Raw genomic sequence first — 16058 nt, 5'->3', positions numbered from 1 at the left:
TTTCATTATTTTTAAAAACATTTTAAAATATGAATTATCTTTTAGGTAAATATATAATAAAAATATTGGAATTGAAACATATATTATTATTAATTTTGTAAATTCAAAAAGAAACCTGTAATTTTTGGATAAACATTTACGTTTACGGTGTGCCTAACGTTTTTTGTTCCACTGTATATACAAATATACATATATGTATGTAYGTATGAATGGCCATACTTATGTTCGCGCACGACAATCTAGACAGCTACACTATCAAATTGATATTGGAGTAATGACCCAACTAGTCACATAAATTAATTTCATGCTTCTCTTTGCTTCTTTCTTTCTTCCAGATGCGCTCGGCCAGCACGCACATAATGCAKCCAATTACAATGACATGAATGCACTCGACAAATGCGCCCACAACAAGCACTGCAACTGAATACATCCATACACCCGAACATAGAAAATACAGATTTTCTGCAGAAAGCTCAACGACTTCCATAAAATTGCTGCGATTGCATTGCTTGTAATATTGGTGACAGCATTCGAATGAAATTACTCAGGTACCGTTAAACGTTTCAAAGCCAAACGCCAAACACCAGACACCAAACCTCAGGAAAGCAGGAGAAAACATACAACCATTTAGTAACTCAATCGGTCTGCCGTCAATAGAGCCAGGGGCGAACATTAGTTGCATAGTCAAAATGGACTCACGCATCGGACTGGATTACATTGTCGAGAATCGTGAATATATTTCGAAATTGGGCACTGCACTAGACACCAGCAATGCCGTCGTCAAGAAGCAAGTATTCGAATTGCTTTCCGCGCTGTGCGCCTACAACGCCGATGGCTACGCACGCGCTATTGAAACGCTAGAATTTTACAAGGTAAGCACGAGCGCATACATACTRTCTTACACACTGACATAACTGTGCACYATAAATTAATGTAAATAGGAAAATGGCATAACATAACGCACATAGCCTGATATGCTCCAACCCATATGCTCGCTCTACTATTACTTGTGTGTTATAAATTATCAGTTATCTTTGATAAGATCTTAATCAGGAAAAAAGTGTATCACAAGTACTTATAGGAAATAAGTTGAATTTGCCGAAGAATATAGGTTAAGTTGAGCAAACGATTGCACACAAGCCCACATTCTAGGTTCTGTTACAGACATACGCACATATGGACTATTATAATTATACATATATACATACTATATGTTCATTCACATTACTGTTTACAACACGTTATCAAATATTAACTAGAACAAAAATAAAATCGATACTCGTAACCATGTCAACAAAGGATAGTGCAAAATGAAATCAATAAAGTGTAATGTGATGTCTCACCTTTTTATTTAATAAATTTAGGATGATTAGTGAAACAGACACGATTGTGACGAATAAAGTCCATATAACCGAAAAGTTCGGCTATAGCCACGCCCATCTCTTTTATAACTCTATACTTAGTGGTGCTGAAATTATGATAGTTATTTGAAAAGTTGCAAGATCGTGTCACAACCAGGCTAATCATGCCTGCAACACTATTTTGCTATATTTCGTCTGCTTCGATATACCAATTAGGAAGTTGAATCTGTTTGGTAAACCTTGCAACATACATTTCGAAAATTTCATTCCAAATATATACTATATATACTGCATATGAAAATGACATACTTGACTTTTTTTTTGTTCCAACCTTGGCAAAAGAACGTTAAATGTGACTCGGTTCCATAATTTCTGTAAACATAACTTTCAGAGACTAGTTCCTAGTGTTAGCCTTTTATAGGTATTTTGCAAGAAGTTTTAAGGAATATTGTTAAGTTTCTAGTACCTGTATTTGTCGTTTCGGTTGCGTAAGCCTTACATTCACATTCAAAACATTGTATCTGAAGTGCGCAAACCTGCGATATAACATTTTTCGTATTCAATGTGCTACTTAGTTGAAGAAACTACCCTCAGCCATGTTGCTCATTTCCATTAATTAYTCCTTTTTAAGTTTATGTACGTATCTAGATATTTTCAAAAYCTTTTTTTTTCTTTTCTTTTCCATAGAATCTCAAAAATGAACGTTATCGTTTCAAAATCGTTATAAACGAACTGGAAAAAGCGTCCAATGTTGAATACCAAGTTGCCTTATTGGCATTCATCAATTGCGTGATCATATCAGCATCCAATTTGCAAGACCGTATACGAGTACGCAATGAATTCATCGGTAAGAAAATATTTTTAACATCTAAATTAATAAATTCAGAAGACAACATTTTTTACAAATATTTTCAACACTGGTTACCACGCCCTGAAATTACTTATTGTGTAACTTATATACAATGTGACAAAAGAGCACCCGGAAATTGTAATTAAATTCTCCTATTTCAAAATATATATGTATATTTTGCTAGGTTGGTAAGACTATCCTTAATTAATATGCCAAATATGAACGCGATCCATCAACCAGTTTGTTTACAGCAGCTACTTAAATCGGTACACCTCAGAAGTGCGTTGCGATTTCTACAATGGATAAAAATACAAAAATTTGCCTCAAATGTGGTTAAACCAAATCATCCAACCAAATTTTGTGTGCGCACAAGCTTACAGATTTAGCACAAACACAAGTGGTACAGAGCCTTCAACAGCGGTCGAGAGATCGTTGAAGACATGCCTCGTCCTGGACGACCTTCGATATCTTCAACTGATGRAAATATTAAAAAAGTGAAGGATATGATGCTTGAAAATCGTCAGTATTCGAGAGATGGCAAGAGAGCTCGACATCTCTCGCAAGTCCGTTCGAATAATTTTGGTGGATATTTTGGGTATGAAACGCATTCTTGCTAGACTTGTCTCCATAAAGCTGATATTTTTTTCAAAACGGAGTACAGTAAACAGGCCTCTTGATTGTGCGAATACCGATCTTATATTAATGGAGATCATTATAGCTGCAGATGAAGCAAAAAAAAAGACACGCCAAAGCCGCTCAAATAATCGATATTCGTGGTTTGGTGTATCATGGATTTATTTTCGGAGGGACAGACCGTCAGTAAGCAGTTCTATTTGGTAGTACTGCAGGGTTGGCGTGAGAACATCCGTGGAAAACAGCTGGAAATATGGAAGAATAATTCAAGGATTTCACACGATGATAATGGTAAAAACGCAATAAATACTATCGATCAACCAGATTAAGCTCTGTGTGATTTTTTCTTGTTCCCCAAAATGAAATTGCTGTTCGGTGGAACCCGTTTTCAGTATATCGAAGAGATAAAACAACATTCGCTGAAGCAAGAACTGGAARAATCCTTGGCAAAAGTAGTAATGAATTTATGATGTTACTAGTAATGTTCTATAAATCAATTTCAGAGTGATCTAGTTCATATTCAGCCTTGAAAATCCARGCTTTACACTCTTCTTTTCTAACAACTACGATTTCAAACAAAAATTTCATTTTCGCTGTCGATCAACGAACTGATCTAGCTTTTTATTCTGGATTACCATTATTTTGGCATCATGACGACTATTATATTTGCTCAATTAAATAAAATTCCGGCAAACCTACCTTTACAATCATTCAAAGTCATACAGAGTCTGAATTAATTTTTATGCTATTTTATTTTTCTTTAATATCCCGCTATACGAGTGGACTTCAGTTTTTACTCAATAAAAATGATAAATCAGTTCTATTGTTGGTATGTATTAGATCTACAACTGTTTATGTGTTGCTATTTTGTTTGTGATATCTTTTAAGAGCGACCATGCAGAATCGATGAATACGAAACACAGAAAACTCGAAAATAATAAAAAAGACATTTTTGATTACTACTTGAATTCATTCATTGACAAAGACGCTAACCAAACAGTTTTGTGTGCTCATTCCTCTCAATGAATGGATGGATTCTTAATAAGTCACCAAAGTCAGTAGTAGCCTTGACCAAGCTACTGCTGGCCGGCTGCTAAGTTGACGCTGTCGCCAGCGCCTGCCGTTGTCGTTGCCACTGGCGACAAGCGCGTGCGTATCGTGCAGATAAATATTGTCGCGCACAACAAACCCATACACGCAATATCTACATACTCAGAAACGACTCACTTTAGGTTACATACGTACATATACTTTTATTAGCTTTTTATGCTTGTCAGTTGCGTTGTAAATCTTTGCACCTGGTTGACTACGTCGATCATTACATGGCGATTTTTGGCAACTGAACTTGAATATCAAAGCGGTCAGCGCGCGCCGATGAAGCGCAAGCAAATTCAGTAGCTCATAATCCACAATTGCATGCGCGCTAATTAAAYAAAATCCAACGCTTCAACGCATGAAAGTTTGCATTTAATGATGCGTTTTCGGAAATTCAGTATTTTGCGGCAGCATCAATCGAATAATGCCATCATTAGCTAGCTGAGTGAGTGAGGGGTAATTAAAACGACATTTGTTAGGATTGTTTTGACTATCCCATGGCAGCCGATTGTAAGTATCGCAATGACTTGCGAATACGTTATTGGAAGAGCCACCATCCGATGAGCATGCCAAATCGGGCAGTTCAGATCAACAATGGACCTTGAACAATTCAACCGAAAAATCCTCGGTCAAAGATACAACCACGAAGCGAAAATCAAGTATATATCCAAGATTGTAACAGTTATGTGCTTATYTCTCAAAAAATAAGAATGAAAGTAAGAAAATCTGAATTCAATTCGTTATATGGAAGTATTCATTCCGGTTTGTARCTTTAAGGACGATATCTAATTTAAGTTCATATTTGTTGCATATTTGCAATAGGATYTTTTCTTTTTATTTGAGCTTTTGATTAGTTATATTATATTATTAGTCTCTTTAGACAATTAAACTAGTTCGCTTTTCCGTTAATTGTCTCATTCCTATGAAATGTGATGTAACCCAAGAATTGATATTATATTCTGATTCGATTCTTCCAAGAAATAAATAACGTACTAAGTAGGTGGGTAGGTTGGTGAGTGGCTGTCTGACAATTCACCTAGGTCTATAGGAGGCTCATTCTGAARCCACCGAGTCTAATAACCTCTATGAACTGCTCCATTTGTTTCGGTCAATGCAGAACTCCCTTAATGGAGTAACGTTGGCTTCAAGAGAAGCCTGTAAATATTACTTGTCGCAGTTTTTCGCCGAGATACCAGAAAAGTTTTACTCTGATGGAATAATGTCTCTAACTGAAAAATGGCAAAAAGTGATCGACCAAAATGGCACATATTTGGTTTATTAAAGTTTATTATAAATATAAAAAATAAGTTGAAGTTTGATTAGAATATGCTTTGTAAAGCGTTTAAACCAAACTAGGAACAAAATTATTCTCAGTTAATTATTGTACAATARGAGCGTGTAAGCTTACGTATGCACATATGTAAATCTAAATGTTTATATAGAACGCTGTCTATATGGAAAAGGGTGAAGCAATAAACACTTTATAARATCAGCCAAATAAAGAAAAAACGAAACTGAACAAAGAGGTTGACAATCGTGAAAGTCGTTTTTTTCCATATATGGTGCATTTACGTTCATTTCTGTATGTATGTATGCATGCATGTAAATATATAATAATTTTAATATTGCTTTGACAGCCAAATAAGGCTGGTAATTAAAAATCTCGTTTTTGTTATGTATTTTCTCCTTTATGTAAGTGAATTGCGGCGCTCGCCACACAAGGCAGTTAGACTGCTTTATTCAATAAAAGGTTCTTTGGTAATTTAGCACAATACCTATGAAGTAAGAATATTAAWTAGGACGACGCAAAAGAAAAATGCAAATTAATAATAATTTCATTCAATTTAATATATTTTATAARTACGAGGAAATCGTAGATTTGTAGGAGTAAATCTAACTATAAGGAGAAAAGTTATAAATTTATTAGATTATGTTAACTTGCACTAAGAGCTAAAGTCTAATAAATATTTTGCTGATTTAAAGCAAACATCTTCTTTCAAGCTTCCAAGTTGCCTTTTATATTTAGGGTTTTGGCAATATTAGTGTTGGAAACTCATAACTTTATCATAAAGTTTGACATTTTGATGATACGAGCTTTGTTTTTGTTGTTTACAGTAACTTAAATTATTCTCTCGACCACCTGAACCTGAATATATTTGCGCGATTATTTTTTTCAACTTTCGATATGGATTAACTCATGAAGAGTGCATAGATGAACTTAGTTCAATTTTTGACGATGAAACTCTATCAGGAACCAGGGTTTATCGTTGGTATGATGAACTCAATTGTCGTAGATCACTCCTAAACGGATTTYGGGATGGTCGTCCAAAATCAGTTGTTGTTCCAGGCACAATTGATGATGTATGGACATTGACATTGCAAGGTCGTGAGATTGAGACWACTACGGAACTARAAARCATTCAATATTTCATGAACATTTGACTATATACATTTTTTGTTCACATTTATTCATGAGTTAAAGCAATCTACGAAGATGTCGAATTTTAAAAATCTCTCGAGCAACTACACCTTTCCTCAACCTTTAAATTCCCTTCAAAAATTACTTAGAACTTAAAGGTCGCTGAGAGCACCTCTGGTCTTTGTACACTATCGTCACAGAACGAAAACTACGTTACAACTTCGTCTGTATTTCCGGCAATTTCTTAAACCAACCAATCATATATTTTTATATATTGAGTAGCCCGAACATAAAACTCCAATTATTGTACATGTATATACAAGTGTGTATCATGTGTGTACTATTCTTTAAAATGTTCGTTTTGCATATCATAGTGGCTGTCACTTGTGAATGCGCAAATAGCAAATCTTCCCATTGGCCATTGAGGTTGTCAGCACGAGACAATCAAATTAATTCGCTGTTGCAAGCAAAAAAAAAATCTCACCTGTCGATACCTACAATTATTATGGCATTTTAATTTATTTCATAAAACTTCCCGATACACGATTGTCAGTATCTGAATTACAAGCACAAGCATCTACATATGTACATTTATGCGTATCATGGTATGAGTGATTTTGTAAACAAACGGTGCAAATAGCTAAATATTTATCATATCGACAATGTATTATTAAACAATTAAGAAACTGATAAGTTGTTGGGAATTAGGTGTTTACTAGGAGGGTTGGGCCGGGAATGCAAATATATGCTAATTAATTTAATTCGCTTTTAAATGTTGCTATAACTTTTATTGCAATATTTTGTTTAACTTTGTGAGTGCTTACACATACAGCCGTGGGCATAACTTAATTCGAAAAAATAAGATAACAATTTTATGTACGTTAATATATTTATGTGTGTGAATATAGTATAATTCTTTCTGCGAAAGCCATTTAAAGGGATGTTATACGAAAGGTTCAGTTTTTGCGTCAGAATTAATATTTCATCAACTGACTCTTGTTATGTTAACTTTGAAGGTGAGCATACTAATTTTTATGCCAAAGAAAAGTCGAAAGTTAACACAAAATATCTCACTAATATAATGGTTGAGATATCCATCACACCTGATTGAAAGACGACTAAGCGAATTCTGCTTTTGTATTCTTACTTGTTGATCGAAGCAGAGATACTTTTTTGAATGGCCTTTTTTTGACAGTAAGTCATGTTATATTATATTTGTTCAGTATTGTTTTGCATTTCAACTTGGAAAGACTTACGGCAAGAACTGTAGCCCCTCGACCTTCTCAGCCAAATTTTGTTCAGTGATGATCATTTCGTCGGCTTGGTGTGGCTTGTCACAACACTTAGACTTTTTCCTGTGAGGACAATCCCGCTTCGATTCAGACCTTAGATCACAACATCACGCGTGTCATTCGTCAGTTTGAATGGTAATAAAGATGGTAAATAAGATGGTAATGGAATGGTAAAAGTAGATCACCCTTTATTACAAAGCAATCCACSAATTTCAAGCTAAACAAACCCATCCTCCTCCAACCCATTAGTTGTGAAGCTTTTAAAAACCAACCTCGAAGAATCAGTGACCCCTATTAAAAATATTTTTCACAAGAAGATTAACCAATAAAAAGGCTTATTGTCTGCGTTTAAAAATATTTAAGAAACAGCCTGACATTTAGCCGTTCTCAATGCTAAGTATTGAATGTGAGAAATTGTTTTTGGTGGAAGTGATTGATTTGATGAGTTATTGAGACACATTTGTATCAATTTTTKCGGCAACTGCTCTGAGACATTTTCAGAAAAAAATACTGGAGTGATTTCTACAGACGTGTTTTAAACCCATTAACACCAGCAAATATGCACATACACTTACACTGCATTGWAAATATATTCCATCCGCACCTTGGTGAGCATATAATTCACCATTACAGTCATTTGTTCCACATTTCTTTCTTTTTTTTTTCATTGTCGTGCTTTCATTCGTTACATTTGTCTGCGGAGTGACAAGCACAGTCAACATTTTTACAATTCCTATGCGCTGAGGTTGTGTTTTTTGTTTATCTGGCACTTTGGTCAGGCGCATCTCAATTTATTTTAATTAAAAACAATGAAAATTTAGTGCACCAAGAATTGCACAGCCAACAGCAGCGCGCATGCGTAGTGACATTCCAGCTTTTTTACACATCCAACTGTACGTAGCCCCTCGACCCCTCGATATGTACATATGTATATATATACATATGTGTATGTGTCAATGGAAATATAGTATAAGCATGCTTAACGTTGCTCAATCAAAGTAAACGCTCCAAAGCGCGCGCTGTGATCAAAGTTCATGAATTGCTTAACGGCCCTCCTATTGTCTCATGTGCAAAGCATGCTTCTATCCGATTATTATTAAACTGTGGCACTTGCTACAAGTTTTCGCCGAAACCGCTTCCCCATTTTTACATTCATGCATACATATGTACTCGCAGCACCCAATATGACAATATATTTATTAACGCTTTACTTCTGCCAAATCAGCCAGTTGAACTGGTAATTGCATGCTTCATTAAAAATATCTTGTTTTATGGGGGTGTTCTTGGTCAATTCACGCGCGTCAGCTTAATCTCATTCATTGAAACAATCAGTCACAATGTTTGTCGACATTTAATGTGTCAAAAGTATAAGATGAGGGCTCAAGAATACGATTTCCGGCATCCCAACGAAAAATTTGTTGCAAAAAAGTTCTAAAGATTGTGTTGAATACATGCAAGATCATAACAGCACAATATTAAGTGCTGGGTTTCCATTTTATGAACATTTATGCTAAAGTTACGTCACCGTTATGTTTGATAATATGTGAAAAAATAAACTTAAAGTTATGTTTAAACGCCAATAAATGTTGCAAATCGACACTTTTTTGATAAAAGATCGTTTTACTTCTATCTTAATATCTTTAAATACAATATGGTATAATTGTTGATCAGTTGACAGATTCCTGCTGGGATATGTCTGATGAAAAATTATTATGACAATGCATATATGCTTAAATATGTACATATATAGTCTGTATGTAAGTCCACATAAGCTTGTTATTGAAATTAGCTTAGAACCACCGAACACTTTCTGAAAATGATTGATGTCAATATAATTGGCTTTTAGACGACAATCGTTTAGTACTTTCATATTAACAGCAATTGCCTGAGATTACTAAAATATACCAGATATATACATACATATGTACGTATTTAATTTTAAAATAAATTGAATTAACAAGACGCTTATGAAATAACAATAAATGAAATTAGACTCTTAAGGGATTACACTGGTGCAGTAGTCAAAATATTTCTTTATACAAATGTTATGAGCTGAGATAAACAAGTTTTTGGTTGAGAAAGTGCAAGAAATTTCAAAATAATAAGTTTTAAATTTCAAGCCAAAGTAATAATTGAAAATGGTTCCAAGTTGAAGTTTTTTTTTGTTTTTGAGTGAGACACATATATTATTATTAATTAATATACATAAATTTCTTACAAAAGATTGAATATAGATAATTTTTCCGTTTTGGAGAAATTTTCCTCACCAACTTTGAAAACAGCGTTTCGAGAGAAATGTGTTTAAAGTTTTAGGAGGCGCTTAAACGGAGCTAAAAAAATTCGTAAAAATTCCCTCATTCCCCCGATAATATAGAAAACTATTAAATTTTTCGAAGAATATTTTCAAATATAACGGATTTTTTAATAAGAGAGCTACTAAAATTTTAAATAGAAAACAGATTGGGGCATCAATGAAATTCTTTATTACTGTAAAAGTACGTTCGCTGGACCCGATTTTCAACGGTTTTCAAGCATAAACCACTCCATACTGGTGCCCCACAGGAAATAGTCTAACGGCGTCAAATCGCTCGACCGAGGTGGCCAATTGACTGGGACATTTCGTGAGGTAATAATTTCACCAAACTTGGTTTTCAATAAATCGATTGTGACATTTGCTGTAAGGCGCCACACTATTAGAGCCACATTTTGTCCAAGTACATATCATCCAATTCGGGCCTAAAATATTCGGTTATCATTGAGCGGGTTTCCCATTCACAGTAACGTGCCGGTTTTGATTATCACAGAAGAAGTACGGCTAAATGACGACAACGGGCCATAAACCACACCAAACCGTAATTTCTTTTAGGATTTTAGGACTCCTCATGGAGTAGGAGTGGATTGCTGCCTGACCAATAACGTATATTTTGCTTATTGACGAAGCAATTCAGCCAGAAATAATGAAAATCCGGACAATTCTCAAGTTGTTGCTCAGCCCAATTCACGAACACACGACGATTTTGGTGGTCAAGCGGCTTCAGTTCTTGCATCAATATTGTAATGATGTAGGCCAAAACCTTTTCATTCAAAATTCGCCACAACGACGTCACAGAGATGCCCAACGCTTGAGAACGACGTGTGAAAGACTGATTTSAGTCTTCCTCAATTGATACGTTAGCGGCAGCAACATTCTCTGCACTACGGGCACTTCTTTGCCTCACTGGCACGGGACCATTTCGTATTGTGCCTGTTGATTCAAAGTTTTCCACTAGACGCTCAATTGTTAATCTGACAGGACGACTATCGCGACCATAATTTGAACGTGGTGTTCTAAGCGGAGGCCACTGACCCCGAATTTCGATATTAAATTTTAACGATATCGACTCATTGCTGGATCATCTGTATTTCCATGATGAAATGGCAAATCTTACTAAAGAGAAATATCAAAAGAGGGGGGAAAAATATGGCATCGTTTGGGACACTCGGTCTACTTTTGTAGCGTCTCTATTCAAAAATCCGTTATGTATACTCGTAATACATCCATATTTCTTTAGAAATTCACAAATTTAATTAAATTTAAGACAAATTCTTACTATTGTGGGAATGAAACGATATGGCAGCACAGAAAACGCAGAAGAAGAAGAAGAAGAAGACTATCAGCAAGATGAGTAAGAAGTGTACGACGTGCGGCAAGATAGAGCTGAATTAAATTTAATATAAATCATTTTCCTTTGTATTCTTAAAATCAACAGTTTTGTTCAATAAACCACATTATTCATTTGTTAAATATAATTAATCTTGTCTACATAATTGATCTTGCCCACACTATTACTTAGCCGTTAGAGATTATATATGTACTTATTCAAAATTAATAAWTTTTTTCTCCTTTTTTCATTCCAGGTTTAAAAGTATTACCGCTATTAAATAATTTAAGGTAAGTAAGCAACATTTTGTTGAAATTCGCAATTATAAACCCCATTCGTAAATTTACGTGAATATAAATATATTTATATGCAAGTAAACATTTAACTTAAGGGGTCAGTAGGACAATCTTTCATAAATTTTTTTTTTTTTTTGTTTTGCATTTTCTGTTCCCTTATACGCTTAGAATTAATGTAGAAACCCGCTTTACCATTGGAAGGTTTCTAAAAAGGCCCAAAAATAATAATACCGCTCGACGTTCGGAGCGATCGGAGTGCACACCTCAAACTTTAAACTCATTTTTCTCAAAACACACTTTTTTAAGCTGGCGGACATGATTGCGGTCGAACTCAACCGATTTCCTTAATTTTTTCTTTAAATGTTCACAAAACGCCTGGCTATTGTCCCTATATTTTTATAATTTATTGACAATGTGATGACAAAATTTATGTAAAAAACATGGGGAAAATTAAAACAAAACGTTAATTACTTTACTTACTTTTATTTATCAACATTTTTTCATGATTCTAGTAGGGACGATAACCATTCCCGTACTTTTAAAAAATAAATTGGGTTTTTGTGTTTCAGATGATCCAAAAGTGAAAATTCGTGTCCGCCAGTGAAAAAAGCTTCTCATTCATCCAGCCATTTCTCCTACAGATGCCTTCAAAAAATTCCGAAAAAATTTGTTTATAGACTCCACGATATACATACACACATACCCCATGATATGTGAAAAAAGTTCTATTGTAGTAGACAATTTTTTAACTTTAATTAATGATGACTCCTATTAGATTTTTTTTATTTTCATAAATTTATTTTTGAACCTTAGTAAATTTCAGTGTAAGTGTTGCGCCAAAGGGTAATCGCTCCCACCTTATATTACCCTATCTCTGCGCACTTATAATCGATTCGATTTTGCTCTAAATTTGCTAAGTACTTTAACACTTTTAAATGCGGAAAAGTTAACCTCTGGAAAATGGTTTTATTGGTGTTATTATTGAGCGATTGTCTACAGAGCCGAGCCCAGAAAAATATGCAAATACAAGATAATGCTGAAATGCTAAGGGGCCAACTACATGGTTGTTTTTGYTTTTGACAATTTATGCAAATGTTCATTCATGCGAGTATCTGCATGAATTCGTCGGTATATTTAGATAGACACAGTTATGCCACTAAGGTGGCATTGTCGAAGCGCCACTGGCTGTCAGCAGCAATTTGATTGAGATTATGCCTTTATTGTTTCCTTTGAATTTCGCCGAAGGTGGTTTTGTGTTAATTCCATATACATACATACATACGAGTGCAAAGTACACATACTCTACAAGTGTATATGGACATGCTTTTGCAATGTTGTTTCCTCGGAGAGCTTTGCACATGAGGCGCAAGCAGTCGCTAGCAATTTTGAAAACGTTTAATAAAAATTACTTTGTCTTTGTGCTTATCTCAATTTGCATACAAATTAATAAATTGTAATTAAACTTTGAAAAGTKTATGCAAGCCACAGCGTATGTGTGTAGGTTATATGATTGCAAGAATAATTAAAAAATTCAGTATGGGACTGCAATAAAAATGGCAATCAAAAATGTTGTCACAAAAGAATAAAATACGCTAAGCACTCGTTCGTAACCAGTGGAAAGCATGGTTTACAAATAAAAATTTGAAATACTAACAAAAATATATACATATTCMAAAGTCAATAGAAAAGTGTTTTTGAAAAAATTACAAAGAAAATAAATCAGACGATTACGTTAATCATTAATAGCACCGACAACATAACAACCTTGTGAGTTGAGAATATTTTCCGCTCTGCACTCCACACTTAACTGTTTTAWAACGAATGTCTAGAAGATCCACGCTTATCCTCACAGTAATGCTTAATTTGGCGATCTTTTCCATCAGAGTTAGCACATGCGTGGATTCTTTTTTTATACRTTACAGTATTGACTGATTAATAAAAGCGTTAATATACTCTGGCAAATCAATTAGCACCTTAGACGCATTTATCCGCCCACAACACGACAAATACACACCCTCCAGACAGTTTTGTTTAATGATTCTTCATAAACATTCGAAAAACTGTAAACAAACAAGTCAGCTTCAACTCTSTATTCTGTCGACATAAATTTAATTGAGCATCAACAACAAAGAGAAGCCAATTTTAAATGTATAGCGAAAAAACCATTTATTAAAATTAATTATTCAGTCAAATGTTAATTAATTGTTCCGAAACATGGCTGCGCATTCGCATAAATCAAGCGGTCAACATCCGCAGACTTCAGCTTCTGCCTATTTATTACAAAACTACTATTCATAACCACATACATACATATGTACATAAGTGACTTTTTTTACCCAGCAGGGAATTAGGCTTCATARTGAGAAGGTGTGGATGTGGGTTACGAATCCCTTTCAGTAAAAATTAATTTTACAAAAGCTCTGAAGGTGTTTATAATGAGTGATCTATAACTATAAGATTGAAGAAATGTGTTTGTGTACGTACAGGACTATTTTCCTATTTGTGGTGAGCGTTTATAAGTTGTAAGCTAATTTTCAAAGAAGCCTTTTCCGGACAGAAATTTTGCCACTTTGTCATTATTTACCGGGGGARAACTGTCTTCCCATATTTTAAGCAGCACACCTAGCGTGAAATTTGAAAATTTTCAAACTTTTTTCATACTTCGTTAAGATACATACCTTTGAAAACATCATACAGAAACTTTCAATCGATTTCTCAGATATTTTTTGAGTTATGGGCTTCTAAAGTATAGCCGTTCAATGTAATGTGTTTTCTCGGTTTATCTTTAAACGCGTTTTTCTCAAAACTACATTTTTGTATATTTGCTTCAGTGATTACTCGGCTCCAATCACTATCAATTTTTGTCTGATCAAAAGTCGAAATTTGGTAGTCCAAAATATGCTGTAATTTTGAAAAAAAAATCAATTTACGGACAATATCTTCCAGTAGAGAATTTTCTTTATGTTTCGTCCATGGAGAAATATGAAATCACTACACCAGGGATCGCTGTAACTCGAAAATTATAAAATTTTTATCTTCAAAACTTTGAGTGTGTACTCTTAAAATATTTGTAAATATACTCTTAACGTTTAAAACAATTAACATTGTGTTATTATACTGTTTTAATTGATAAAAATCATCCTCTTGAGATTGGCACTAGGTATGCCACATAATGCTGGTCGAAACAAGGTTCCAACCCAGCTTCTTTGTCTATGATACACCTTTATTTAATTTCCTATGGGCTTTGCTTATAAATATAATTACTAAATACATATGCGTTTRGTTGACAAATAGAAATTGTTAAGCCGTTAAAACTATATTTCGTATTGTCACAATCTTGCGTCGATGATATTAAAGAGCGCTTAATCAGCGCTTCCAAACAATTCAATTCAATAATTAATTTGAATGTATTATTCATATTGTAAATTTTTTTGTGAATGAAATTTGTCAAAGTACTTTTTTTAATATAATTTAATTAAACAAAATGATGGGGATTATTCAGTAATCTGTTTTGAGTTTTATATATTGTACTTCAAATTAATCATATATGTATGTATAATGGCAAAACCAGGGAACAAAGACTCCCAAACAATCCTCTGATATTTACTCCTTTTTCAATAAGTTCGATTTCAGTTTTCTTGAATACATATATCGAGTGACTAGGATAATATTGCTTAATAACTWAGATTTCTTTCGGTAAAGTTAACCAAAACTTAACTGGAAGATGGTTGCTAACCATACATTGACCCWTAACAATGAAACATATACATTGTGAAAAGCACCCGGAAATTGTAATTAAGTTCCCCGGGTAAATGATATTTCAAAAATTTGCTAAGTTGTTAGGACTAACCTTAATTACTATGCCAAATATGGGCGCGAACTGCCAACTGGTTTGTYTACAACATCCGCTTAAGTAATAACTCAGCAGTATTTTACAATGGCTAAAAATATCGAGCAAAGAATTATCTCAAATTTTTTATTCCTAATCAAATTTCGTGTGCGGAATTGTTACGAAAGTGATTCAGTTTTATAAAAAAACAAGTAAGGAAGGGCTAAGTTCGGGTGTCACCGAAYATTTTATACTCTCGCATGATAAAGTGATAATCGAGATTTCAGGCGTGGTTGAGAACCGATTTCACTCATATTTGGTACATGTCATCAGTGTGTTAAAGGAATATTATATGCCGAATTTCATTGAAATCGGTCAAGTACTTCCTGAGATATGGTTTTTGGTCCATAAGTGGGCGACGTTTTCAATTTTTCAAAAAAGCTTGGATGCAGCTTCCTTCTGACATTTCTTCCGTAAAATTTAGTGATTCTGACGTTTTTGGTTAGTCGATTAACGCACTTTTAATGATTTTCAACATAACCTTGGTATGGGAGGTGGGCGTGGTTATTATCCGATTTCTTCCATTTTTGAACTGTATATTGAAATGCCTAAAAGAAACGACTCTATACAGTTTGGTTGACA

At 34.2% G+C, this 16058-nt stretch overlaps 1 protein-coding gene across 1 annotated transcript in view; it reads left to right on the top strand.

Annotated features, from left to right (window-relative positions):
* The window catches only part of LOC108970847 (formin-J), a 77585-nt gene that overhangs the window by 50640 nt on the left and 10887 nt on the right, over nucleotides 1–16058 (top strand). The window contains exons 3-5 of the mRNA XM_018936506.1: nucleotides 336–872; nucleotides 2049–2208; nucleotides 11548–11581. Of these exons, the coding sequence (XP_018792051.1) occupies nucleotides 690–872; nucleotides 2049–2208; nucleotides 11548–11581 (377 nt within the window). The 5' untranslated portion in view covers nucleotides 336–689. The remainder of the gene's footprint in view (nucleotides 1–335; nucleotides 873–2048; nucleotides 2209–11547; nucleotides 11582–16058) is intronic.

Source organism: Bactrocera latifrons, unplaced genomic scaffold (assembly GCF_001853355.1).
Source record: "Bactrocera latifrons isolate USDA-ARS-PBARC rearing strain unplaced genomic scaffold, ASM185335v1 scaffold_310, whole genome shotgun sequence".
In the NCBI taxonomy this organism is placed as follows: domain Eukaryota; kingdom Metazoa; phylum Arthropoda; class Insecta; order Diptera; family Tephritidae; genus Bactrocera; species Bactrocera latifrons.
The sequence above is the reverse complement of the archived record's forward strand: the minus strand, read 5'-3'. Positions and strand labels throughout refer to the sequence as shown.